The sequence below is a fragment of the Phyllobates terribilis genome, unplaced genomic scaffold, assembly GCF_046119375.1.
Source record: "Phyllobates terribilis strain yellow unplaced genomic scaffold, ASM4611937v1 Scaffold_11__3_contigs__length_659146591, whole genome shotgun sequence".
NCBI lineage: Eukaryota > Metazoa > Chordata > Amphibia > Anura > Dendrobatidae > Phyllobates > Phyllobates terribilis.
Window position 1 is genome coordinate 263,161,020 of NW_027362771.1, and position 23,081 is coordinate 263,184,100.

Genomic DNA, 23,081 nt, shown 5'->3' on the forward strand with positions numbered 1-23,081 from the left:
TAAAAATAGTTTGTCATTCCAATAAGAGGGTCTTCTTTAGCAATAAAAGGAGTATTATATACATATATCATAGATTAATTAGTATTAAGAGGCAAAGGGGAACATATTATAAGGCAGCCCATCAGCTGGTACGGATCCCTACAGAGGGGTCTGGCGTATCTAATAGGTACTAAGCAGACATATAGGCTCCCCGCTCTACAGTTCTTATTAAGTTCAAAAGAAAGGTTGCCAAATTAACTCAAGGACTCTAGAAAGATGTGGTCAAATTAGTTGCAAGTGCTTCTGCCCAGTTGTGTTAACCAGCAGAAAACAGGTGGTATCAGGTCTCAGACAACATCAAACAAAAGGCACATTTATCTACACAAGGTTGTGTGCCTAAGTACATTGATACATGGTACAGGTGCCGCTAAAATGTAAAATATTGGAATTGTTCCCACACTTGTTACAATATGTTACCAACAAGATGGGTAAAATTATGACCTATTAAAGGATGACCCTGTGATACTTCACGTTTGAAATTTAAAACTAAACACTGAAAATTCCTTTTCCCTTATGGTAATTGGAGGGAGGGAATAAATACACTGCTCAAAAAAATAAAGGGAACACTCAAATAACACATCCTAGATCTGAATGAATTAAATATTCTCATTGAATACTTTGTTCTGTACAAAGTTGAATGTGCTGACAACAAAATCACACAAAAATCATCAATGGAAATCAAATTTATTAACCAGTGGAGGCCTGGATTTTGAGTCACCCCCAAACACCCCCAAAATTAAAGTGGAAAAACACACTACAGGCTGATCCAACTTTGATGTAATGTCTTTAAAACAAGTCAAAATGAGGCTCAGTATTGTGTGCGGCCTCCACGTGCCTGTATGACCTCCCTACAACGCCTGGGCATGCTCCTGATGAGGTTGCGGATGGTCTCCTGTGGGATCTCCTCCCAGACCTGTACTAAAGCATCCGCCAACTCCTGGACAGTCTGTGGTGCAACGTGACATTGGTGGATGGAGCGAGACATGATGTCCCAGATGTGCTCAATTGGCTTCAGGTCTGGGGAATGGGCGGGCCAGTCCATAGCTTCAATGCCTTCATCTTGCATGAACTGCTGACACACTCCAGCCATATGAGGTCTGACATTGTCCTGCATTAGGAGGAAACCAGGGTCAACCGCACCAGCATATGGTCTCACAAGGGGTCTGAGGATCTCATCTCGGTACCTAATGGCAGTCAGGCTACCTCTGGTGAGCACATGGAGGGCGGTGCGGCCCTCTAAAGAAATGCCACCCCACACCATTACTGACCCACTGCCAAACCGGTCATGCTGAAGGATGTTGCAGGCAGCAGATCGCTCTCCACAGCGTCTCCAGACTCTGTCACGTCTGTCACATGTGCTCAGGGTGAACCTGCTTTTATCTGTGAAGAGCACAGGGCGCCAGTAGCGACTTTGTCAATCCTGGTGTTTTGTGGCAAATGCCAAGCGTCCTGCACGGTTTTGGGCAGTGAGCACAACCCCCATCTGTGGACGTCGGGCCCTCATACCACCCTCATGGAGTCGGTTTCTAACCGTTTGTGCAGACACATGCACATTTGTGGCCTGCTGGAGGTCATTTTGCAGGGCTCTGGCAGTGCTCCTCCTGTTCCTCCTTGCACAAAGGCGGAGGTAGCGGTCCTACTGCTGGGTTGTTACCCTCCTACGGCCCCCTCCGCGTCTCCTGGTGTACTGGCCTGTCTCCTGGTAGCACCTCCAGCCTCTGGACACTACGCTGACAGACACAGCAAACCTTCTAGCCACAGCTCGCATTGATGTGCCATCCTGGATGAGCTGCCTGCCTGAGCAACTTCTGTGGGTTGTAGAGTCTGTCTCATGCTACCACGAGTGTAAAAGCACAACCAACATTCAAAAGTGACCAAAACATCAGCCAGAAAGCATTGGTCCTGAGATGTGGTCTGTGGTCCCCACCAGCAGAACCACTCCTTTATTGAGGGTGTCTTAATAATTGCCAATAATTTCCATCTATTGTCTATTCCATTTGCACAACAGCATGTGAAATTGATTGTCAATCAGTTTTGCTTCCTAAGTGGACAGTTTGATTTCACAGAAGTTTGATTTACTTGGAGTTATATTCTGTTGTTTAAGTGTTCCCTTTATTTTTTTGAGCAGTGTATATTTGAGGAGTTGGAGTCGGTCCATTTTATACCGACTCAGATTCCATCAATATGTACACAGACTCTGACTCCACAGCCCTGCCTAGCATTCACCAAACCAAGATTCCTCCATCAGACAGAAGAGTGATTGGTATCTATTAAGGATCTTGGCAGGACTTGCACATCCAATGATCTAGACCAAATATTACCAAGAAAAACAAGTATAATAAATGTATATGGAAAGCAAACACAATTAAAGCTGACATTATCTACAGTATTTTTGGATAAATATTTGTGAAAAATTATTCTCCAATCTCACAGTTTTTCAGTGTCATGTCAAGCGATCTGTCTTATCCTTGTTAATTTTATAAAGTTTATTTAAATTAAGGACAGAAATTTGCAACTATGTGAAATTATGGATGGCAAATTATGATCCTATTTGTATTTCATTGATCTTGACGCTAGGACCCCTATTGTTTTTGTCTGCTCAAATGGAGGATTTGAATATTTGCTTGGAAGGAGCCTTCTTTGGTAATTCCATTAGAAGCATTAGGCATGCAACTATATTGATCCCAGTAAGATAAAATAAATTAAATCACAACTATTGCTCATTAGCGCTAAGAAAATCCACACCCTTAGGGCACACTGACTTTCAGTTATTAAAGGAAGAATAAAAAAGGCACATTTAACTTCTCTAGCTAGCAAGCATTAACATTTTCACAATACTGGTTCTTGCTGTAGATCTGAAAGACCTAATCCTGCCAATTAATTTCATGATACTATGGGACAGAATTTTCCCTATGCTAACTCTAGGACAGAATGCACTTGAACCTGTGACAGAACACATCCAGTGGAAATATCTTGGCAGTTACAAATAAAGTACCTTGGGGAGTTGTAACAATCCTTCTTTTTCCAAGAACAGATGATAAGTCTAAGGTTTGGTTAACACTGGCATTTGGAGCTCTTAAGCAAAGTGATCCATCTCATGAAGGACACAAATTGACTACAATGATGGGCTGTTTCCTTTTAGGGTGTCCATCATTGTAACAGAAAAATATCAAATTTTTCTAAAAATTATGAACTTGCAATGAAAGCTCCTAAGGGGGTCTCTAAAGCAAGTATGAATTTATCCCTAGCTTTGTATTGCAGAAATTACAATAAAACTGACCAAAAGAATGTACTTAAAAGGTCCCTATGTATCAAGACCGCCATTTTTCTTATGTTGGTCTAGAGGAGGGGGCATATAGTAGTCAGAAGCTCCTGATTCATTAAATGGCACTTGCCTCTAAATCATACATGTCAAACTCTGGCCCGCAGGGTGGTTTTATTTGGCCCGCAACACCAGAACCACCACTCCTATGTGGGGCCATTATTCTGTATGGAAGACTATGTGGGGTTCATTATTCTGTATGGACGACTATGTGGGGCCATTATACTGTATGGAGGACTATGTGGGGCCCATTATTCTGTATGGAGGACTATGTGGGGCCCATTATTCTGTATGGAGGACTATGTGGGGCCATTATACTGTATGGAGGACTATGTGGGGCCCATTATTCTGTATGGAGGACTATGTGGGGCCCATTATTCTGTATGGAGGACTATGTGGTGCCCATATAACAGTATGGAGGAATATGTGAGGCCCATTATTCTGTACGGAGGACTATGTTGGGCCCATTATTCTGTACGGAGGACTATATGGGCCCATTATACGGTATAGAGGATTATGTGGAGCCATTATACTGTATGGAGGACTATGTGGGGCTCATTATTCTGTATGGAGGACTATGTGTGGCCCATTATTCTGTATGGGGGACTTTGTGGAGCCCATTATACTGTCTACTGGTTGGCTTGTGACTTTGTCCAAGTTTTTAATTTTGGCCCTCTGTGTGTTTGAGTTTAACTTCCCTGATCTAAATGAATAGCGAGAGTCTGACAAGTGGCGTTTGCCTGGTTAAAGTAAAGAAGGAGTTCATGTCTTCCAGCCTGTCAAAACTTCATATAGTGTAGAATTCCACTTTTCAAAGAATTACTGAGGGGGTATGTCTAAGCTGGGCGGATGCAGGGAATGTCTGTACTTATTATGCAGCCATGTATTATGCTATTTGTTACTATTTTTGAAATACCTATATTTATGCATGAAATGTATGTATTCACTAAGCATATGTAATAAAGGGGTCAACGCCCTATTAGTTGGAGACCTCTAGAAATCACAAGTCTGTGCACTTCTGTTGATCTCACCAGTGCCAATAGAATCCTTTAAACTTCAGAGTAGAGAAAGCTACTCTAACAGCCTCAATGCTCCTTGCCACAAATCTTACTTTAGTCAGAGACTAGAGTAAGATTTCTGGTGTAAGGGACACCATAGCTTGTCATAAATTAGATGAGATCTGACATCACGCCCGTTGATCTTCCCCCATCCAACTCTAATTTGTACAAAAATGTTGCGACTTTAAAGCTTTCTATGCCAGTTTTCTGGCGTAAAAGCTTTGATGAATCAAAGTCAAAATCTCAATGGTGATAATCAAGATATTTCATCAAAAGGTACAAATCACAGTCAGACCATGTGAATTATATTGGGCAATAGATGTACCAGAATTTGAACACATAAAGGAAAGGTCCCCTATTTGTATTGTGTTACCTGACCTCTTGTCTGATAAGTACAGTACTCTCACAATCAAAAGAGAGTTTAAAAACCATATTACTTAAAAATGTTACCTGGTATGTTCACTTCTGTTACAATATTTATAGGTCACAAGTTATAGTAGTGGAACTATCCATGAAAATGCATGTTATAATATTCTTGCCTTTTAGCTATAGAATATTCACAATGGTAGGCTTCAATTTTTAGGTATTCTAGAACTATAGAACTATGAAGAAAAAATGCAGAATTAGGCTATGTGCCCACGATGCAGAAATGCTCCGGATTTTTTCCTGAGCGTTTCTGCATCTCCCTGGCAGAAAAAACGCACGTGGATTGTACATGCGGATTGTACATGCGTTTTTCCTGCCAGGGACATGCGGATATGAAGCGTTCTTCACATGCATTTCCGCATGCGGGTTGACAAGCGCTTTCCAAGCGATTTTAGCATCACTTGGAAAGTGCTTGACAACTTGGTCACACTATATAAATCCATGCAAATGGCATGGATTTATATAGTGTGACCGGAAAAGAATGGTAAAAAATAAAAAAATAAATATTATACTTACCTTCTGATGGCCCCCGGTGTCCTTAGCGATGCATCCTGGCTTGCCGGCAGCTCACAATCGTCTAAAAGGACCTGCCATGACGTCATTTACAGTGTTCCAAATTATTATGCAAATAATATTTTCTCAGATTTTCCAAAATTACCTATATGAATTGCAGTCATGGTAATTTTCCAGTCAAATAACTATTACAGTACAATTGAAAGGTTTTTGTACAAACTGCCTATGATAACAGTATATTTTTTAAAAAATAAAACACTCAAATTGCACTCAAAATGCATGTTCCAAATTATTATGCACAGCAGAGTTTTCAACCTTTTCATTTTAATAAAGAACAAAACAATGGTCATTTTTGAAATTATAAGCATTAGCAGGTTATTACAAACTGAAATCAAACAGTTTTCAACTCAAAACTTTATTCTAGGTGATGTTACATTTGCACATAGGACCCCTTGTTCCAAAGGAGCTTCTGAACTCTCTCGTCCATTGAATTTGTCAGGTTTTGGATGGTTTCTGCTTCAATTGTTTTGCATGAGGACAGAATACCCTCCCAGAGCTGTTGCTTAGATGTGAACTGCCTCCCGCCATCATAGACACTCCTTTTGATGATGCTCCAGAGGTTCTCAATGGGGTTGAGGTCAGGGGAGCATGGGGGCCACACCATAAGTTTGTCCCCTTTTATGCCCACAGCAGCCAGAGATGCAGATGTGTTATGTGTACAAAAACCTTTCAATTGTACTGTAATAGTTATTTGACTGGAAAATTACAATGACTGCAATTCATATAGGTAATTTGGGAAAATATGAGAAAATATTATTTGCATAATAATTTGAAACACAGTGTAGTCATGTGACGGGTCACGCGACGGCTGCCGTCGGTGGTCGCGTGACCCGTCACATGACTAAATGATGTCACCGCAGGTCCTTTTAGTCTATCGCGAGCTGCCGGAAAGCCAGGACAAGGACATGGGGGGCCATCAGAAGGTGAGTATAATATATATTTTTTATTTTATTCTTTTTTTTTTACAGGTTCTATGGTACCTGGGTCCGGAGGAGAGTCTCCTCTTCTCCAAACCCGGGTACCATCCGCACATTGAAACGCATGTTGTAAGCATGTACAGATGCAGTGATGTGGATGACATGCAATTCAATGCAAGTCAATGGCGGCGAAAACGCCGCAATTCCACAAAATAATTGGTAGCGCTACGGATTTTTCCGCAATGATAAACCGCAGCGGAGATTTCCGCAGCATGTGCACAGCACATGCAGATTATCATTGGGGAACATGGCAGGCCTTCTACCAAGCGTTTTTTAAGCTTTTCTGCAGTGGAATTGCAGACAGCCTTATTCTTGATCAATTATATATTTGAGGGAAGTCAGAAAAAAAACATTCCAAAAGAATTGTCACGTGTGAAATGTGAATTAAAAATTAATTGGTGTACAAAGTATGATAAAACAATAGTTTCTCTTGAAAACAAAATTTTGAAAGTGTTTTATCAGCTTCTTAAACAACTTCTATTTCTATATTCTAATATACCACCGAAAGGAAAGCTGTCAGAAGCTAATTTTTTTTGTTTAAAAAAACAAAAACAGATGACCTTACTGTGATGACAAATTATTATACTACATTATTATACTACATATTCATTATAAAAAATAGATTTCTTTAATGCTTTTTCACCTCATTATAAATTCAAGCTTTTGGATCCAACTTATCATTGCATTTGCGCCCTTTTTTCTTTAGCGACAAATTAATCTCTTAAGTTGCGCCTACTTTGAAGTCTATTTTCTGCTTTTTCAGAGAATTCACTACATTTATGCAGAAATATGCGCCAGTCGACCCCACTGGAGTGTTTTTTTTTTATATGCCAGAATTTTTTTATGCAAATATTAGAAGTATGGAAGATTTTAACAGGTCATGAGACTTCTTTTTTTTTTTTTTTTTGAGCAAAGAGTAAAAAATACAGAAGAAGAAAATAAAATTCAATTAGAAGAATTTTGCACTAAGAATGACAAAAAATACAAGACAATAAAATTGCACCTTTGTCTATTGTGCAATTTATAATACATCTTACTTCACTGCAGTAGTCCAATAGCTGTATCACTCAGCATTTGGCTGACAAAACTGATAGATCCAGTAATATATTTAATGGTGATAAAAATCATAGATACAAGTGGACCACTTTTGTGAAATCAAAACTTAGACTACGGATGGTTCCACAGAAATAAACAATTTGCCAATTTTTGAAGAGACTATTATGATTACAAACCCATGGAACTAATTATTCACAGGTAAAGCTTTGCTACATGTCATAATACACGCAATATGATTGCTTTGCTGTTATTGAAAGCTCATTTAGATGTTCTGTACACTCAGCATATTAACACACTTGCAATCGAGCAGGATATCTTGCACAAATGTTTTAACTTCAAATCATTATATTAAATTATTCCAGGACTTCCATTTGCTGTAGGCTATTACTAGAATAATTGGTTTTTGGAAAAATCTACCTCTTCCTCGTTTCAGTTCAGCAGACCTGGGAAAAGTGCAGTCTTAGTCCAGGCCGTGACCGCTGAAAGGCTGAAAATAGTGGCCCATAGTCCACATCACGTGGCAATCCTCCGCCATCCCGCATCCCCATTTCACCGCTATGTGCGTTTAGCTGGCTCCTTCTTCAACCATTCAGTATGTGCACTTGAAACAGCAGACGCGATGACGTCACTACATCACGTCTGCTGTGTGAAGCGTCAGTGCACACAGCAAAGACTGGAACAGAGTGCCGGGGGAACGGGAACAAGGTGAGTGTGTGTGTTTTTTCTTTTATATGTGTGAATGTGTGTGGGATGTGTGTCTGTATATATGATGGCTATAGGAGTATACTGTATATAGGGAGGCTGTGTAGGAATTCATACTATATATAGGGGACTGTTTGAGGGCTCATACTGTACTTGCGAGGTGCTGTGTGTAGGATCACACTGTATATAGGGGGCAGGTGTGGGGGCTCATACTTTATCTAGGGAGCTGTGTGTGCTCATACTGTATATAGAGGATTCTGTGTGGTATCATTGTATATAGGGGGACTGTGTTGGGGCTCATACTGTAGATAGGGGGTGTCAGCATACTTAATTCTGTTCAAATATAAAGTGATACAATTAGAGGGGTTGTCCACTCAAAAGTAATAAGTCTGCAGTCTCTCTGTGTGACTGCAGATTTATGAATTCCCCCCAGCTCAGGCACTGTGGGGATTCGAAAGTTTCATACCTATAATAAGTTATACATATCTTGGCCAGTTGGCGCCACCTCACTCCATACACTTGTATGGAGCAAGGCCACGCCCTGTCTAGTGATGCAAGCAGCCAGTGGGCGCGCCCGACTATAAGGCGCAGCCTCGCTCAATACTAGTGTATGGAGAGTGAGGCCACACCCACTGGCTGGGGGTATGTATAAAGCATACATACCCTCCGGTCCCGGGTCTGAAACCGGTGAATTACCCGCAGCGCACAGTGTGCGTGCTGGGGTGATTCATAAGTCTTCACTAATATATTAATATTAATATTGAGCATAATTAATTTCAGGTTATTGGTTCAGCACTCCACAACAGTTAACGTTTCTCATGTGGCCCCTCGGGAAAATTAATTGCCCACCTCGGGTTTATAGGAACAATATTCTTTTGACAATTATTCAAAATATTCATTTATTTAAATATTCAAGCCAGAGGCCAAATTATATTATTAATGATAATTTTAGCTAAAAGGTCCACAAAATACTAAACCTACATACCACTGATTATTCATATAATATTATGGATGGAGAATTGTGCATCTGGGAAAAAACTAAATGCTGACTCAAGTTTCTGGGATCTATTGTATCTGATTCAGTGAAAGAATTATATCCCAGTAGCTGGTTCTACTGTAATTTCACACAAAACAATCAACAGCACAAACAATAGTTGCAAGTAATACTTGTAGGTCATTTTCGATGCTCTATCTACAATGAGACTTAGCGACGCTGCAACGATCCCGACAACGATACGACCTGTCAGGGATTGTTGCTGCGTCGCTATGTGGTCGCTGGTGAGCTGTCACACAGGCAGGCTCACCAACGATCAGGGGAGCAGCGACATCGTGGAAAGAATCTTTCCACGATGTCCTGCTCCTGGTTACCAGCCTGCTGAAGCAGGAGCAGGCTGGTAACCATGATAAACATCGGGTTACTAGGGGCACACGCGCACCTAGTAACCCGTTGTTTATCATGGTTACCACTCTGCTACAGTGAGCGGGAGGTTACCGCTCACTTTAGCAGGCTCGTAACCATGATAAACAACGGGTTACTAGGTGCGCGTGTGCCCCTAGTAACCCAATGTTTATCATGGTTACCAGCCTGATCGCTGCTCCCGCTGGTCACACACAGCGATGTGTGCTGACCAGCGGGAGGGCAACGACCAAAATATGGTCCAGGACACTTTGCAGCGATCAGCGACCTCACAGCAGGGGCCTGATCGCTGCAAAGTGTCACACATAGCGACATCGCTGGTGAGGTCGCTGTTGCGTCACCAAAACCGTGACTCAGCAGCGATCTCGCTATGTGAGACGGGGGCTTTAAGCTGGTTCTCCCTTACACATTAGACTAATGTATGCCAAACCTGAAAACAGTGATAAGTTAATCCGTTAGTCTAATATGTATGGGAACCCTGGAAAATTGATTGTTGGGGGAGTTAAAGGGGTTTTCCCACGAATCAAGTACATTTTAATCTCCAGATCTTGGAATAAGAATAAGTCCCCAATTTGGATGTTAAAAAAAAAGTTCTTGTGCTGAGATAATGGTATAAATGTGCCCCTGCTGTGTAACTGTGTAATGGCTGTGTCTGACCGTGCAGGAGCATGGCCTCCTGGGTAGACTAGGAAGCAAAAGAGTATACAGACAGGAAAGCATTGTAAGACAGCTGATTCTTTCTGTTATGTAAAACATTTCACTGCCTGTTTTTAAATAAGTTTTACCTCACAGAAAGCAGCTGTGTTCCCATGCTGCGCTATCTATATACTCTGTCTAGCGTCCTCCCCTGCCCAGGAGCTGTGGTATGATCAGACCATGTTCCTGTACAGTCAGAGACAGCCATTACACAGTACACAGCAGGGGCACATTTATAAGATTATCTCAGCACAGAAAAATATTTTTTTTAAAACATCCAATTGTGGAACTTTTTTCTTTTATTCCAAGTTCTATTTATTGTATTTAATGTACTTTGATTGTGGGACAACCCCTTTAAAGATTTGGCATGTCCAATATTGGACTGACAATCCTTTTGTTCTCCCTGAGATAATCTGCTGTGTGAGCGCTCCTATGTAGTGGGTAGCCAAACAATCAGCTGAATTATCATTCAGCCTTCAACAAGTTAATGTTAATGGGTGGGTTTAACTTTCCCAGAGAGAAGTCTGATAAGCACACTGAGAAGAAGGCAGACATTCTCAATATCATAATGTCTTCTTCAACTCAGTGCATAATCCTGCACATAACAATGATTTTCTTGAAAGGAGGTGCTTTAAGAGCAAATCACTGTAATAACTGTCCACTTTATTTTTACAATTGTGTTATGGACATGATTTTGTGGTGCTTACTAATATGTATTTTAGGTTCTCCTCTGGAAGCAGAGATGCCACAGAGGCAGAACAAGCACCTGCACACTCATGCAATGTTTCGGGTGGATATTTCTCTTGTCTCAACCATGCACGCTGTATCTTCATTGCGTATCTGTTAGAATCTATGTTGTTTTACTATCGGCCATCTTGTTGTGGTTTGCTGGCTTCTAGTCTTTTCCTCTGGTGCTGGGTTTCTTGGTCACGTGATCTCTGCACTCTTTATTACTCAGCACCTGGCTCCCATTCCCTGCTGGACATTAGTGTTGTAACGCTCGTGCTCTGGCTAAGTAGCGTTGTTTAGTTCTTCTAGCTTTTGACTATTGTTATCCTGGGACTTCTTGTTCCACCAGTTTTGTTTGCTTTAATTTTCGTTTCTGCAACTAACTTTTCTGTTAGGAGATCTCCTGCTTTTGCTCCCAGTCCTTAGATCTTTTAGGGACCCCTTTCCCCGTCTTACAGGTCTTAGTTTGAGTTCAGTGCAGGAGTTTTGGTGGGGCTATTCATAAGGAATAGGGCACCCACCCCAGCGTAGGGTAAAGCTGAGTCTCAGTGCAGGGACAGCTTTTCCCTCCTATTCCTTAGTTCTAAGTTACAGAACATAACAGTATCATATACCCAACACCAATATATTTTGCAGTAGAGCACGTTTTTTCTGATTGGACTAGCGATTGGACTAGCGATTGAATTGTAAAGTCAGACAATGTGATCCCGAAACGTGGCAGCTGAATAGGATTTTTTGCGTTCATACTGAATTGGAGCATGTCACCAGACCTGTCCATCAGACTCCTCCAATTGAATAACATATTTCCATGCACATTGTTTTTCGACATGAGAAGACTAATGGTCAGGTCTGGTCACATTCTCCTCCATCAACTATTATATTGAAAATAGTGAAGCTGACATCTGAGAGGAAGGATGGACTGACACGAACAAGAAGAGAATCAGCCTGGGAACTACTCTAATTGCGATCATTGGAGTTGAGAAGTCATTTTTCTCTAAAATTGGGCAATTAGCATCAGCCTCATGGGGTTTTTACCTTTCTCTAGAATCAACAAGTTAGGTTATATCAATGCACGTTTGTCTTCTTTCAACCCTAAAGGGAATCTGTCACGAGATTTGACCTATCTAAACTATTAATATGAGCATACAGGTTATAGACTGCTGAGGAGAGTGATACCTCTATGCCTCATATCAGATGTCTTGTTGCTGAGAAATCATCTTTTATCACTTTATATAAATGACCTCTTCCAGGCTATGGGGAGGACACTGCCTGGAAGATGACTCTGCCTCCAGATATTATTTTACATGAATGGTGAGTTATCAGTGTGATATGTAATGGCTACCAGTGTGATGTGTAATGGCTACCACTGTAATGTGTGATGGTTACCAGCGTGATGTGTGATGGCCAACAGCGTGATGTGTAATGGCCAACAGCGTGATGTGTAATGGCCAACAGCGTGATGTGTAATGGCCAACAGCGTGATGTGTAATGGTTACCAGCGTGATGTGTAATGGCTACCAGCGTGGTGTGTAATGGCTACCAGCGTGATGTGTAATGGCTACCAGCGTGATGTGTAATGGCTACCAGCGTGATGTGTAATGGCTACCAGCGTGATGTGTAATGGTTACCAGCGTGATGTGTAATGGTTACCAGCGTGATGTGTAATGGTTACCAGCGTGATGTGTAATGGTTACCAGCGTGATGTGTAATGGCTACCAGCGTGATGTGTAATGGCTACCAGTGTGATGTGTAATGGCTACCAGCGTGATGTGTGATGGTTACCAGTGTGATGTGTAATGGCTACCAGTGTAATGTGTAATGGCTACCAGTGTGATGTGTAATGGCTACCAGTGTGATGGTTACCACTGTGATGTGTGATGGTTACCAATGTGATGTGTAATGGTTAACAGCGTGATGTGTAATGGTTACCAATATGATGTGTAATGGCTAACAGCGTGATGTGTAATGGCTAACAGCGTGATGTGTAATGGTTACCAGTGTGATGTGTAATGGTTACCAGTGTGATGTGTAATGGCCGCTCTCTTCTCTCCTGATCTCACTGCAGAGCTGTGTGTGATTATAACGGATACATCTGCAGGCTCCTCTCAGCTTCAGCCTCCAGCTCACAGGCAGACAGGGTTACAATGTTTTTACAATTCAGCAGAGCTGAGAGAGAAGCAAAAATGTGTTTGAAAGACACATTTCATTTCTCCTGTTCTGTGTTAGTTCCTTGTCTCACACTGGTAACTCCACTTCATGTAAAATAATATCTGGAGGCAGAGTTATCTTCCAGGTGCGTCCTCCCCCATAGCCTAGAAGAGCTCATTTATATAAAGTGATAAAAGATGATTTCTCAGCAACAAAGCTTCTGGTTTGAGGCATACAGGTAGGACTTTTTTCAGCATTCTATAACCTGTATGCCCATATTAATAGTTTACATAGGTCAAATGTGGTGACAGATTCCCTTTAAAACTAGGTAATGAACAAAACTTTATATATTAGTAATTGTCACAAAATTATGTCATTTTCAGGATTATTCGCTAATTACCAACACATGTCAGAAGAAGGAAAAACAATAGTTTGATAGAAGCTGTAGTTTAAAATAATGTAAGGTTTCAATATTCAGCTATCCAAAATATAGAAATACTATCTATATATACGCGGCGCGCCATTTATTTCATTGTTACTAAAAATTCATGTTACTTGATGAGCACAGTTCTGATTCATTACCTTTCAGCACAGTCATTTGAATGCCAACAACTCAGAACCGGAATTTCCCTTGGTAAACAAGGTCTAAACACAACCAGCAATTCATGCCATCATTTAACCATGTCTGCCCAGTGCCACTCAAATATCGAAGGGTAGTTATATGAGAGATTATAATGCTTTAGGCATTGACATCTTTCATCATAAAAAGCAAATATACGAAGAGCAAATTTCCAGAATAATAATCAAACCTTTAATTTCTGAGCAATCTTCTTTGAATAATGGATCTGCTGTGGAAAATCTGTTGACTTAATGCTCAACTTGACACTATTTGACTAAACTCTCTTTATACATTCACATACAACTCTGCTTTCAATTATAAACCACAACTTGTGAATTTTGTGCAATATCACAATTTTTAGTTGATACATTATTGCTCATATTTTGTGCTATCATATGCTAAGTCCCAGAAACATACAACAAACTATGCATCCTTAGGGAATATTCACACCCAGTAGATTTATGCCATAAAATCACTGTAACTGATCCATTCACCTAAATGGGGTGTGCAGTAATCCATGCACATGCTACAGAAACAACCCCATTCATATAAACGGAAAAGATTTTCAATCTTAAAAGTTTATGAAAAAAGGTTCAGTGGTAGCCAGTTGAAAACAAAAGTTGTATTGCTCTCAGAAAGGAAAATGAAATAATAGTTCAGCAGCTATGACAGATTTTACTGACTGGCTAGCAGATATTAAAAAACACTAAATTGCAAGTTTTCGAGTCAACTTCATTCTCTTCATGGTAATTGATGAATAGACCAAAATAGTCTGTAAAACTGCAGTTTAACATCAATTTAGCCATTAGAAAGTAACAAAAAAGTGAAATTCTATTATGTAGCTTTTCCTTTTGAGCAGTAAAACTTTCAAAAAATCTGTCTTATGTGAACATACCCTTAGAATTCAGCAGCTTCAGTCCATCAGCATCTATTCACATTTTAGCTGATTTGCATTTCCGAAGATGAACTTATCTGAATATCCAGCTTGAAGCCCAACTCCACTTACAGAACTTGTGCTTTGTAACCAATTAATGCTAAAATACCTTCCTGCTTCGTTTTCTGCACAGATCCTTCCCTTAGTATGTTCTCAAGACTCCCTCTCCACAGAAGTTAGTGACATCCTGCGGTGAGCACACGGTCTACACATTTATAGATAGGTTTGTGGAATTGGGCTACAGGCTTTAGAGCATTAAAAGCTTATTGCCAGGATATGTCCTCAATGTCCGATTGGTAGGAAACACAATTATTGCTAAGAAGACATGGCAGTTATCTATTGGTAAAGTGCTGTTTCCATTTGGTTAATGACAGTTGTGATCTATTTTTTTCTCAATTTTTTTTGTAAGGTCACATGAAACTATTATTTGTTATCCATGTAGCCTCTTGGAAAAGTATGTTGTTATCCCAGAATATGGACAATTCAAATATGAATGTTATTTGTTTGACTTTATTAGACGTGATACACCATCAACTATACATTACTATTTGTTTTAAAAGTTACTACATATAATTACTGATGGAGCCTCTGGTCCTGTTAATCTGTTGCCTTTAGACTGAAGCCCCGAGAACCGCCTCCTACCGCCCAGCATTTGCAGCTCTTCTTTTAATTAGTTGGCCAAGCATGATGTCATCGTTGCGGTGTGATACACAAGTGATGTCACACCAGGCCGGTTGTTCAAAAGAAGAGCTGCAAATGCTGGCAGGTACGAGGCTGTTCACAGGGCTTCCATCTGATACCCGCAGATCACAGACGTAGCTGCTGGACTGGGTCCTGAGAATTGATTACACCATCTTTACGTAGAATAGCAGACTGTAGCTCTATAATTATCACTATTATCTGTGCATTATGCCATATGGAGAAAAGTGGACAATAAATGTCGTTGTTGAGGAAAGTACTATGCATGTCAGTTGACAAGAACATTTCCAAAATAGTAACTTTTGATATCTTGAGGTAGATCATGTAACTCTGGTCAACTACAACCTAGTATTAAAAGCTAATAATGAGGAAAGACAAGATCACAGAGCAGAAAAGACAAATCTACAAAGTAAACAGTCACGTGACACAAGAGCAGATTAGAAAATGATAATATGCATGCAGAGTTTACAAACCGTGTCTTTAGGGTGGCCCAATAAGTAGAAATATGGGGACCCATGCTTGTCACTTTTCATGCACATGGAGAGACTGGAAGAAGGTACCATTCCTAAAGGAAGGGGAGGAACAGCCTAGGACCAATCATTAGAATTAACAGAACAGTGACACAAAGATATAGAACTGTTAGAAAAGAATTCTTAGTATAATTAGCAAAGTTACAGGAATATTTCTAAGAGGAAATAGAATTTTTATTTACAAAGCATGCAAATACTAATATTAGTAATAGCCAAGATTTTATTTGGGTTATTTTAGATAGATATCACACTAATGTTATATGGCATCTGTAAGTATTTGGGGTAGTTATTTGTTAGAAGCTGTATATTTGTACCAAGAAACCGGAGGGTATTCACAATGTATTGATCTTCTAGACTTTTATTTTGTGTTTTCTTGTAAGTTTACAATCACACTGGATGGTAATGGTACACTAAAGATTTTTTTTTTTAATAATGATAAGAAAATAGATTTTCTGTTAATTAAAAAATGAAGCAACAAACACCATTTACGTACACAGCTCTGAAGTGAATGTTTAATATATAATAAAATTACAAAAATTTGAGCTGAATACAGACACCATCAGAGGGACTTAGGAGCTCAATTGATAAACTGTATGCAGCAAACTTCAACAGTCTAATTAAAAAATGCAAGCAGCTAAGACTTTGCCCTTTAAAAGGGTTATTCCCCAAATCATAAACTTTGTCTTATAATGTACAAATATTTATTCAGTTGTGACAGTATAACTCATTTTTAAATCTGCCCTAATTTGAGCATATCACCTCCTAAAGATACCCCACAAAGTTCTATTTACCCTTGAGTTGCCATTAGAATCATCGGTAGGAGTTGCAGTGCTCCTGGTCGATCATGCACAGTGCAGTCTATCTCAGCTGGCTTCCTGCCACCACAGCTGTGATCGGAGTCATGTCCTTTATAACAGAGCAGAGAGCTCATACTAAGAAGGCAGCGGTGTGCATGTGTGCTAGTAACCAAGAAGAGCAATGTACTGCAGGATGGGGCTATTTAAGAGGATGAGAAGAAAGATATAGTGCGGGATGGGGCTCTGTGTAAAGGGGCTGAAAGTAGAGGATTACCGTTGGATGAAACTTAGAAAAATATAATCAATGGCACTCACCATTCCAATTATTTTAATATTTATAAACAGCTGGAGGAGGAGGAGTAATATTCCAAGATGATCTATGGTTGTTTCACGAAAACACATGCTTTCTCAAAGTCTCATGCTACTACCACAACCTCATATGTTATATACACATATATTACGTCACCTCCTCTAAGGCAACACAAGTAATTACAAACAATAATGTACTGATGTTAGATATATACAATATAGTGAAAAACTGGCAGAATAGCAAGATAATTATACTACTTCTTCAATGGTGCCCTAATTATATTGTAACATTAGTTAGAAGAAAAAAGTGCAAGTGCATTCTCATTCAATAAGGTTACATAGTCATATATAAATCAGTGCTGTACTTGAACACCATTTTTTTTTTCGTTTTTCAGTTATTTGTCTTTTTATTATTTGTAAAATTTAGAAAGAGAAATTTAATTAATATATATCTAGAAATAGCACATACAAACTAGTGGTGGTGAACTTTGCCTTCCTATCTATAATACTGCAGGATGGGACTCTGTATAGGGGCCTAAGAGGAAATACTGAAGGATGGGACAGTATACAAAGGCTGAGATTAGGTGAGCTGTTTGTTTCCTGCTGATGAGAAACCAGAGATGTGAAACTTCAAAAGCCATTCTACGGATACATATGGTAGAGGATTTTCTTATGCCATAAGCATCAACAAACAGCATATGCAACAAACAGCATTTGCAACAAACACAGCTTTACACTGCCATTGTGGAGGAGTAGAATAGAGTTGAGCGCTGATAGAACCAGCTAACAAAAATGTAAAACCACACAGGTAGCAGTACTGATGTAAATGGCAAAAGATAAAATCGGTCAGGTAAAATACTGTAAAGCAGCAGACAGTGTACAGAGATATAAGGTGGATTCAACTCTTAGATTAGTTTAATAATTCAGAGAGGTTGGGCTAGTCAGGAGCACACAGGAGAGGGATTAAAGGGTTTGCAGCACTGAGGAAAAGCAAGGTATTGCAGGGAAATGTAGTTTTAGCAGATAAGAATAGGATTGCCAATTCATCTTTGTGAAGTTTGATGCACCAACGGGCAGACAGAGATGAAAAAAGAAAAAAAGGTACAAGAAAGAAATTGTGTGTTGGGCTTTGTCTATGTATTAACAATAAGTAAGCATTTACTGTGCTTTGTGAAAAATAATATGATTCTGGGAATAACCCTTTAACTCTGTCTATGCAGACTTGGAGGTTCGAATCTGAAAAATAGTTCTCACTGCCTTGAGAATACATTAAAATGTCTCTGAAGATCCAAACCCCTATTAATCAGACATTCTGCATTAAGAGGTGAAAACACATGGCGAAATGGTATAGTTGCTCAGGCAACTGTCTGATGTTCAGCAAGTATAGTGGACTGGCGCTATTCTAATTCATGGGACCCGTGCATGATACTCAAAGGTTGCCCTATGATTGCCTTTGCAACTGCACCACTAAGATTGAACTGTTTCCTCTTCATATTTGTTTCAAGGGTGTGCCTAGAGGGGCACTTCAAAAAAATGAATAATCGCAGAATTAGTATTTCAAAATGGCATGTGAAAAGGTAGAGATTCACTTCATTTCAATTTATACTGAAATCATCTCTATAAAAATACATATCATTATAGTTCTCCTTATTATCACTGACTTAATAAAAAGATAACACATCTACAATGCTGAATTATTATAACCTTTCTGTGGTGGTTTCAAAAGATGTATTAAAAAGTTATTTAATTAGCTCATAATTCCAATTATAAAATGATTTAGTAAGAAACTGCACAGTGTGTGCTTGTCTGACATTTTAAAGCTGTGTGCAGTCAATGTCAAAATAAAAATTTCTAATACAAATGTATTATTAGGTGAAAGAAATTGTAAGCACTTCAATGCACACAATATATAAATACAAGGTAATCATCACTTCTCTTAACTATTTAGACCACTTTTGTGACTTTGTAGTATTTCTAATATGCAATCAAATGTTGACGTCAACAGCCCCCTAGCCAGTCCAGGTATTTGATGTGTTGTATCTCAAGCATATCTAATGGGAGTAATGAAGCCGGCGGTAACAGCTGGTTGAGTCCTGCATCACCACTGACTCCCTGGACATGCGCAGTGCGCCGATGAAGCCGGGGTGTGTACACCTGACATTGCACATTGTTAGGGAAGCAGAGATTTACAAAGAAATGCTACTCCTGCAAATCATTCCCACATGGGCGGGATAATATGATTAGTGGGATGACTAATAGTAGACAGAGTGAAGGAGCTGCCCACCTAAAGCCACTAGGTGGGATGACTAGTCTGGGGAAAATAATACCCCCATTATTAGTCAACCACTTATTAAACCACTCTAAAATCGATTTTTGGCATATGCAGTAATCAGTACGACCAGATCAGTATTGGTAATAAAATAAGCTTGTTATGATGGATATAAAGAGAGCATGAAATACATGGTGGTAGTTTGGGGGTCCTGGGGAAGCTGACAGGTTCCATTCAACTTTTTTTTTCTTTTTTATATCTCAGTAGCAAGGAAATACCCAGAGCAGCATGGAGTTAGAAGGCTAATTGCCTCCTGTACCTTATGGACAAGCATGGGACATTGTATCAGAATACAGTAAAGTTGGTGCAAATCAATTTGCAGAACCCAGTCTTTTGGCCAAGTATGTAATCTGTGGTTACTTGATGGAAGACCAGAGAACCGCATCCTACCTGATAGCATTTCTGGTTCCTCTTTTTGTTAGCCGGTTAATCAGAAGAACCATGGATGCTGGGAGGTAAGAGATGATTCTTATGTCTCTCGTCCATCGGGGTACTAATTGATGATGGACTGGGTCCTGCAAATTAATTTTCACCAACTCTAGAAAATAGCATTATTTATAAGGTCAGTGTTCATTTTTTTAAATCATTATTTGTTGTAAGGCAGTTAAGCCATAACATTTTTTTAGCCGCTCGCCCTCAGTCTTTCACCAGGATGGAACCTAATTATGTAACTCCTGGTTTATATTATACAATATGAATACCACCTTGTGGTGGAAATGCTATATTCAGTGAGTATAAACTCTAGATTTTCTGGCGTCGTAATTAATTTAATGCTTAATTACATTTCTTAGGGTGCACTAAAATAGACCTAAGGGAATCTGTCAGTAGGATCAACTCTCCTAAGCCGTCGATATGGGCATGTACAGTAGGTCGTAGGAATCTGAATAAAATTCTACCTTAATATGCGAGTTCTGATGTCTTATTCCAGAAAAATATGTGTTTTTCTTAATATGTTAATGAATGGTTAAGATCTACGAGCTGGATATAAATCTCCAGGACAATTGCCTCCAGAGCTTGTTTTAAACGGTAGGGGCATTAAAAGGCATGATACATGAATACCAGGAGAGCTGTACTGCCCCTCTCCCAACACTGGTTGCTTGTGAGATGGAAGCTGAAGAAGTATTAGTTGTAAACAGGCACAACTCTGCAGCTGAGATGACATCACTGTGAGAGGAGAACTATAGCTGTGTTTGTAATAAGACAATGCTCAGCTCTGCTGTACTGTGTTCGTTATAATCACACTCAGCTCTGCAGTGAGATCAGAAGAACAGACTGTCATTACATATAAACCTAAACCTGGATAATAAATATCCAAAGAAACCACTTCCAATAGAAATATAAAACTAATAATTTTTTATTGAAACAATAATTAAAAACATGTACCATGCATGTACAGGAAATGGCACATATGTCAAGATTGTACAAAGAGGGATATCAAGTCAAAAGTATGCATAGGGAGCGGTGGTAAGCTCAATCTATTCTGGCTCAAAATACTGTGATTTTTACCTTTATCTATATGTAAAGGAATGGTTGCCGTCAATACAGGCACACCAAAATAAATATCATGCCCTGAACTACATTCATCCAGAAACAAATATATTCAGGTGGAGACTGTGTCCCCTGATCACTTACCCATGTTCACGTGGATAGAGAGCGCCACTGCAACCACCCCGACGCGCGTTTCGTTTTTCCGTGCTTTCTGAAGGGGAGATTTACGGGCCAGACACAAATCTCCCGGACAATCTGCCTCCAGAGCTTATTTTAAATGGAAGGGGCATTAAAAGGCATGAGCCATGAATACCAGGAGAGCTGTACTGCCCCTCTCAAAACACTGGTTGCTTGTGAGATGGAAACTGAAGAAGTGTTAGTTGTAAACAGGCGCAACTCTGCAGCTGAGTTGACATCACTGTGAGAGGAGAACAGCAGCGATGTTTGTAATAATACAATGCTCAGCTCTTCTGTACTGTGTTAGTCTCTTCTTCTGATCTTACTGCAGAGCTGAGTATGATTATAACTGTCAGTCATTACATGCCTCACACTGGTAACTCCCCATTTCATTTAAAAGAAGCTCTGGAGGAAGATTCTCATGCAGATCTTTGTCTGGCCCATAGTTCTTAACAGCTCATTTACATATAAGAAAAAGATTGATTTCTCTGGAAGACATCAGATCGCAGATTTCAAAGTATCATTTTATTCAACATTTTATGACTTACATGCTCATATAGACGGCTTAGGAGGTTTGATCTTACTGTGCAAAGTATCAAGTAAAAAACAGTCTGAAGGGATGAGAATGCTATTGAATAATGAAATAAGCATCACTTGCTTTTTAAATACCCCAGTGCTCCAGCATTCGTCTAAAAATAAAGTCTCTGTAGACAATAATTGCTAGCCTCAGCTCACTAATGAGGTTAGTGATTGGCTGTAGCAGTCAAATGTGTCACTGGCATCATCGCTTCAGCATGCCCTTACCATTGCAAAGCAAATGGTGAAATATGTGGTAAATCCATGACAAAATCTGGAGTCAAACCAGTACATAATGATTTGACAGTGTATTTTTTACTGATAAACAACAAAATCACTGTTGCAAAACCTGCAGCAAATCTGCTACATCTGAACCTATCCTTAGTGACAAAAATGACTTGGGAAGGTTACAGAATGGAAAATATATATTTGACTACCTGTGAAAGCTGGTTTAAATTCTAAGTCACACATAAGACTGTATCTATCCTTTCATTTGCCTTTAATGAATATTAATATAAATTCAGATTTTATTTAACCTTGAAAGTGACCTTTAAACATTTATCATTACTTATAATCTTCTGGTATGAAAAGTAAACGTTAATTAAATATCTTAGTAAATCAAATTTGACAGCTACAGAAAAAATGATTAATAGAGACCAGCAGCAGTTTTGCACATGAAAACTAGGCTGTTAAAATGTTTTAAGTACTCGGCACATGAAGAATTACGATGGCCTTGTTATAAGTTCTACCAAGCAGATGTTGTCATGGTAACCACCACTTCCATAATGCTTTAAAATGTAACTGGGAAAAAAAGGCTCAGGATACAAGTAATCGCGTACACATCTAATAACGGCACGGCCTGCACTGGTGGACTGAGGATAAAGGGCACTATCCAAGAAGAAAAATATGACCTTAAAGAGAAATTTCAACTTCTCATGTGTCATCTTTAATTTCAACATTAATATCTTTCTAGAACTTTCTAGCAAGCAACGTTGAGTTTTTCTGATGCAGCAATCCAAGTACCCTGCATAGCACAGATTTAAAAGACTGGGTGCAGCTGCGACTGGAGAGAATTCAGAGCCTACTGTACACTACTTAAACGTGAACACAATAAAGTATATATTAAACTTAGACTCATCTAATGGCCAATACAGTGGGTAAGAACATTGCAAAGTACTTATTTTTTACCCAAAATGTTGTTTTCAGCTTGAACCCTCACTGTAAAAGGTCAACCACTAGGTTTCCCCCTTCTAAGTTACTGTCAACTGCCTGTTGTCAAGTGTAATCGTTTATAAGCAGCAGAGGCAATGAGGTGGATTACAGGTTAGTTTGTATCTCTGCTCTTGTTCTCCTGTCTGACAATCAGCATATAGGCATAACAAAGAGGTGGGTGTTTAGTTCAGACCAGGAAAGCCATTAGTAATGACGGACATTGAAAAGAGGGAAGAAGGAAGTTCTTGCACCTATAATGCCGGTAGAA

At 39.5% G+C, this 23,081-nt stretch overlaps 1 protein-coding gene across 12 annotated transcripts in view; it reads right to left on the reverse strand.

Moving 5' to 3' along the window:
- MAGI2 (membrane associated guanylate kinase, WW and PDZ domain containing 2) overlaps window positions 1-23,081 on the reverse strand; it is a 1,194,143-nt gene that overhangs the window by 47,170 nt on the left and 1,123,892 nt on the right. For 2 of the 12 annotated variants that reach the window (XR_012251242.1, XM_073652303.1), the window contains exon 22: window positions 15,869-15,982. The exons of 8 other annotated variants lie outside the window; for them this stretch is intronic. Coding sequence is in view for 3 of the 4 variants with exons in the window: in XM_073652303.1 (XP_073508404.1) it covers window positions 15,918-15,982 (65 nt within the window). In the remaining variant the exon portion in view is untranslated. The remainder of the gene's footprint in view (window positions 1-15,868; window positions 15,983-23,081) is intronic. 2 more of the 12 variants (XM_073652299.1, XM_073652300.1) reach the window with 1 other exon arrangement.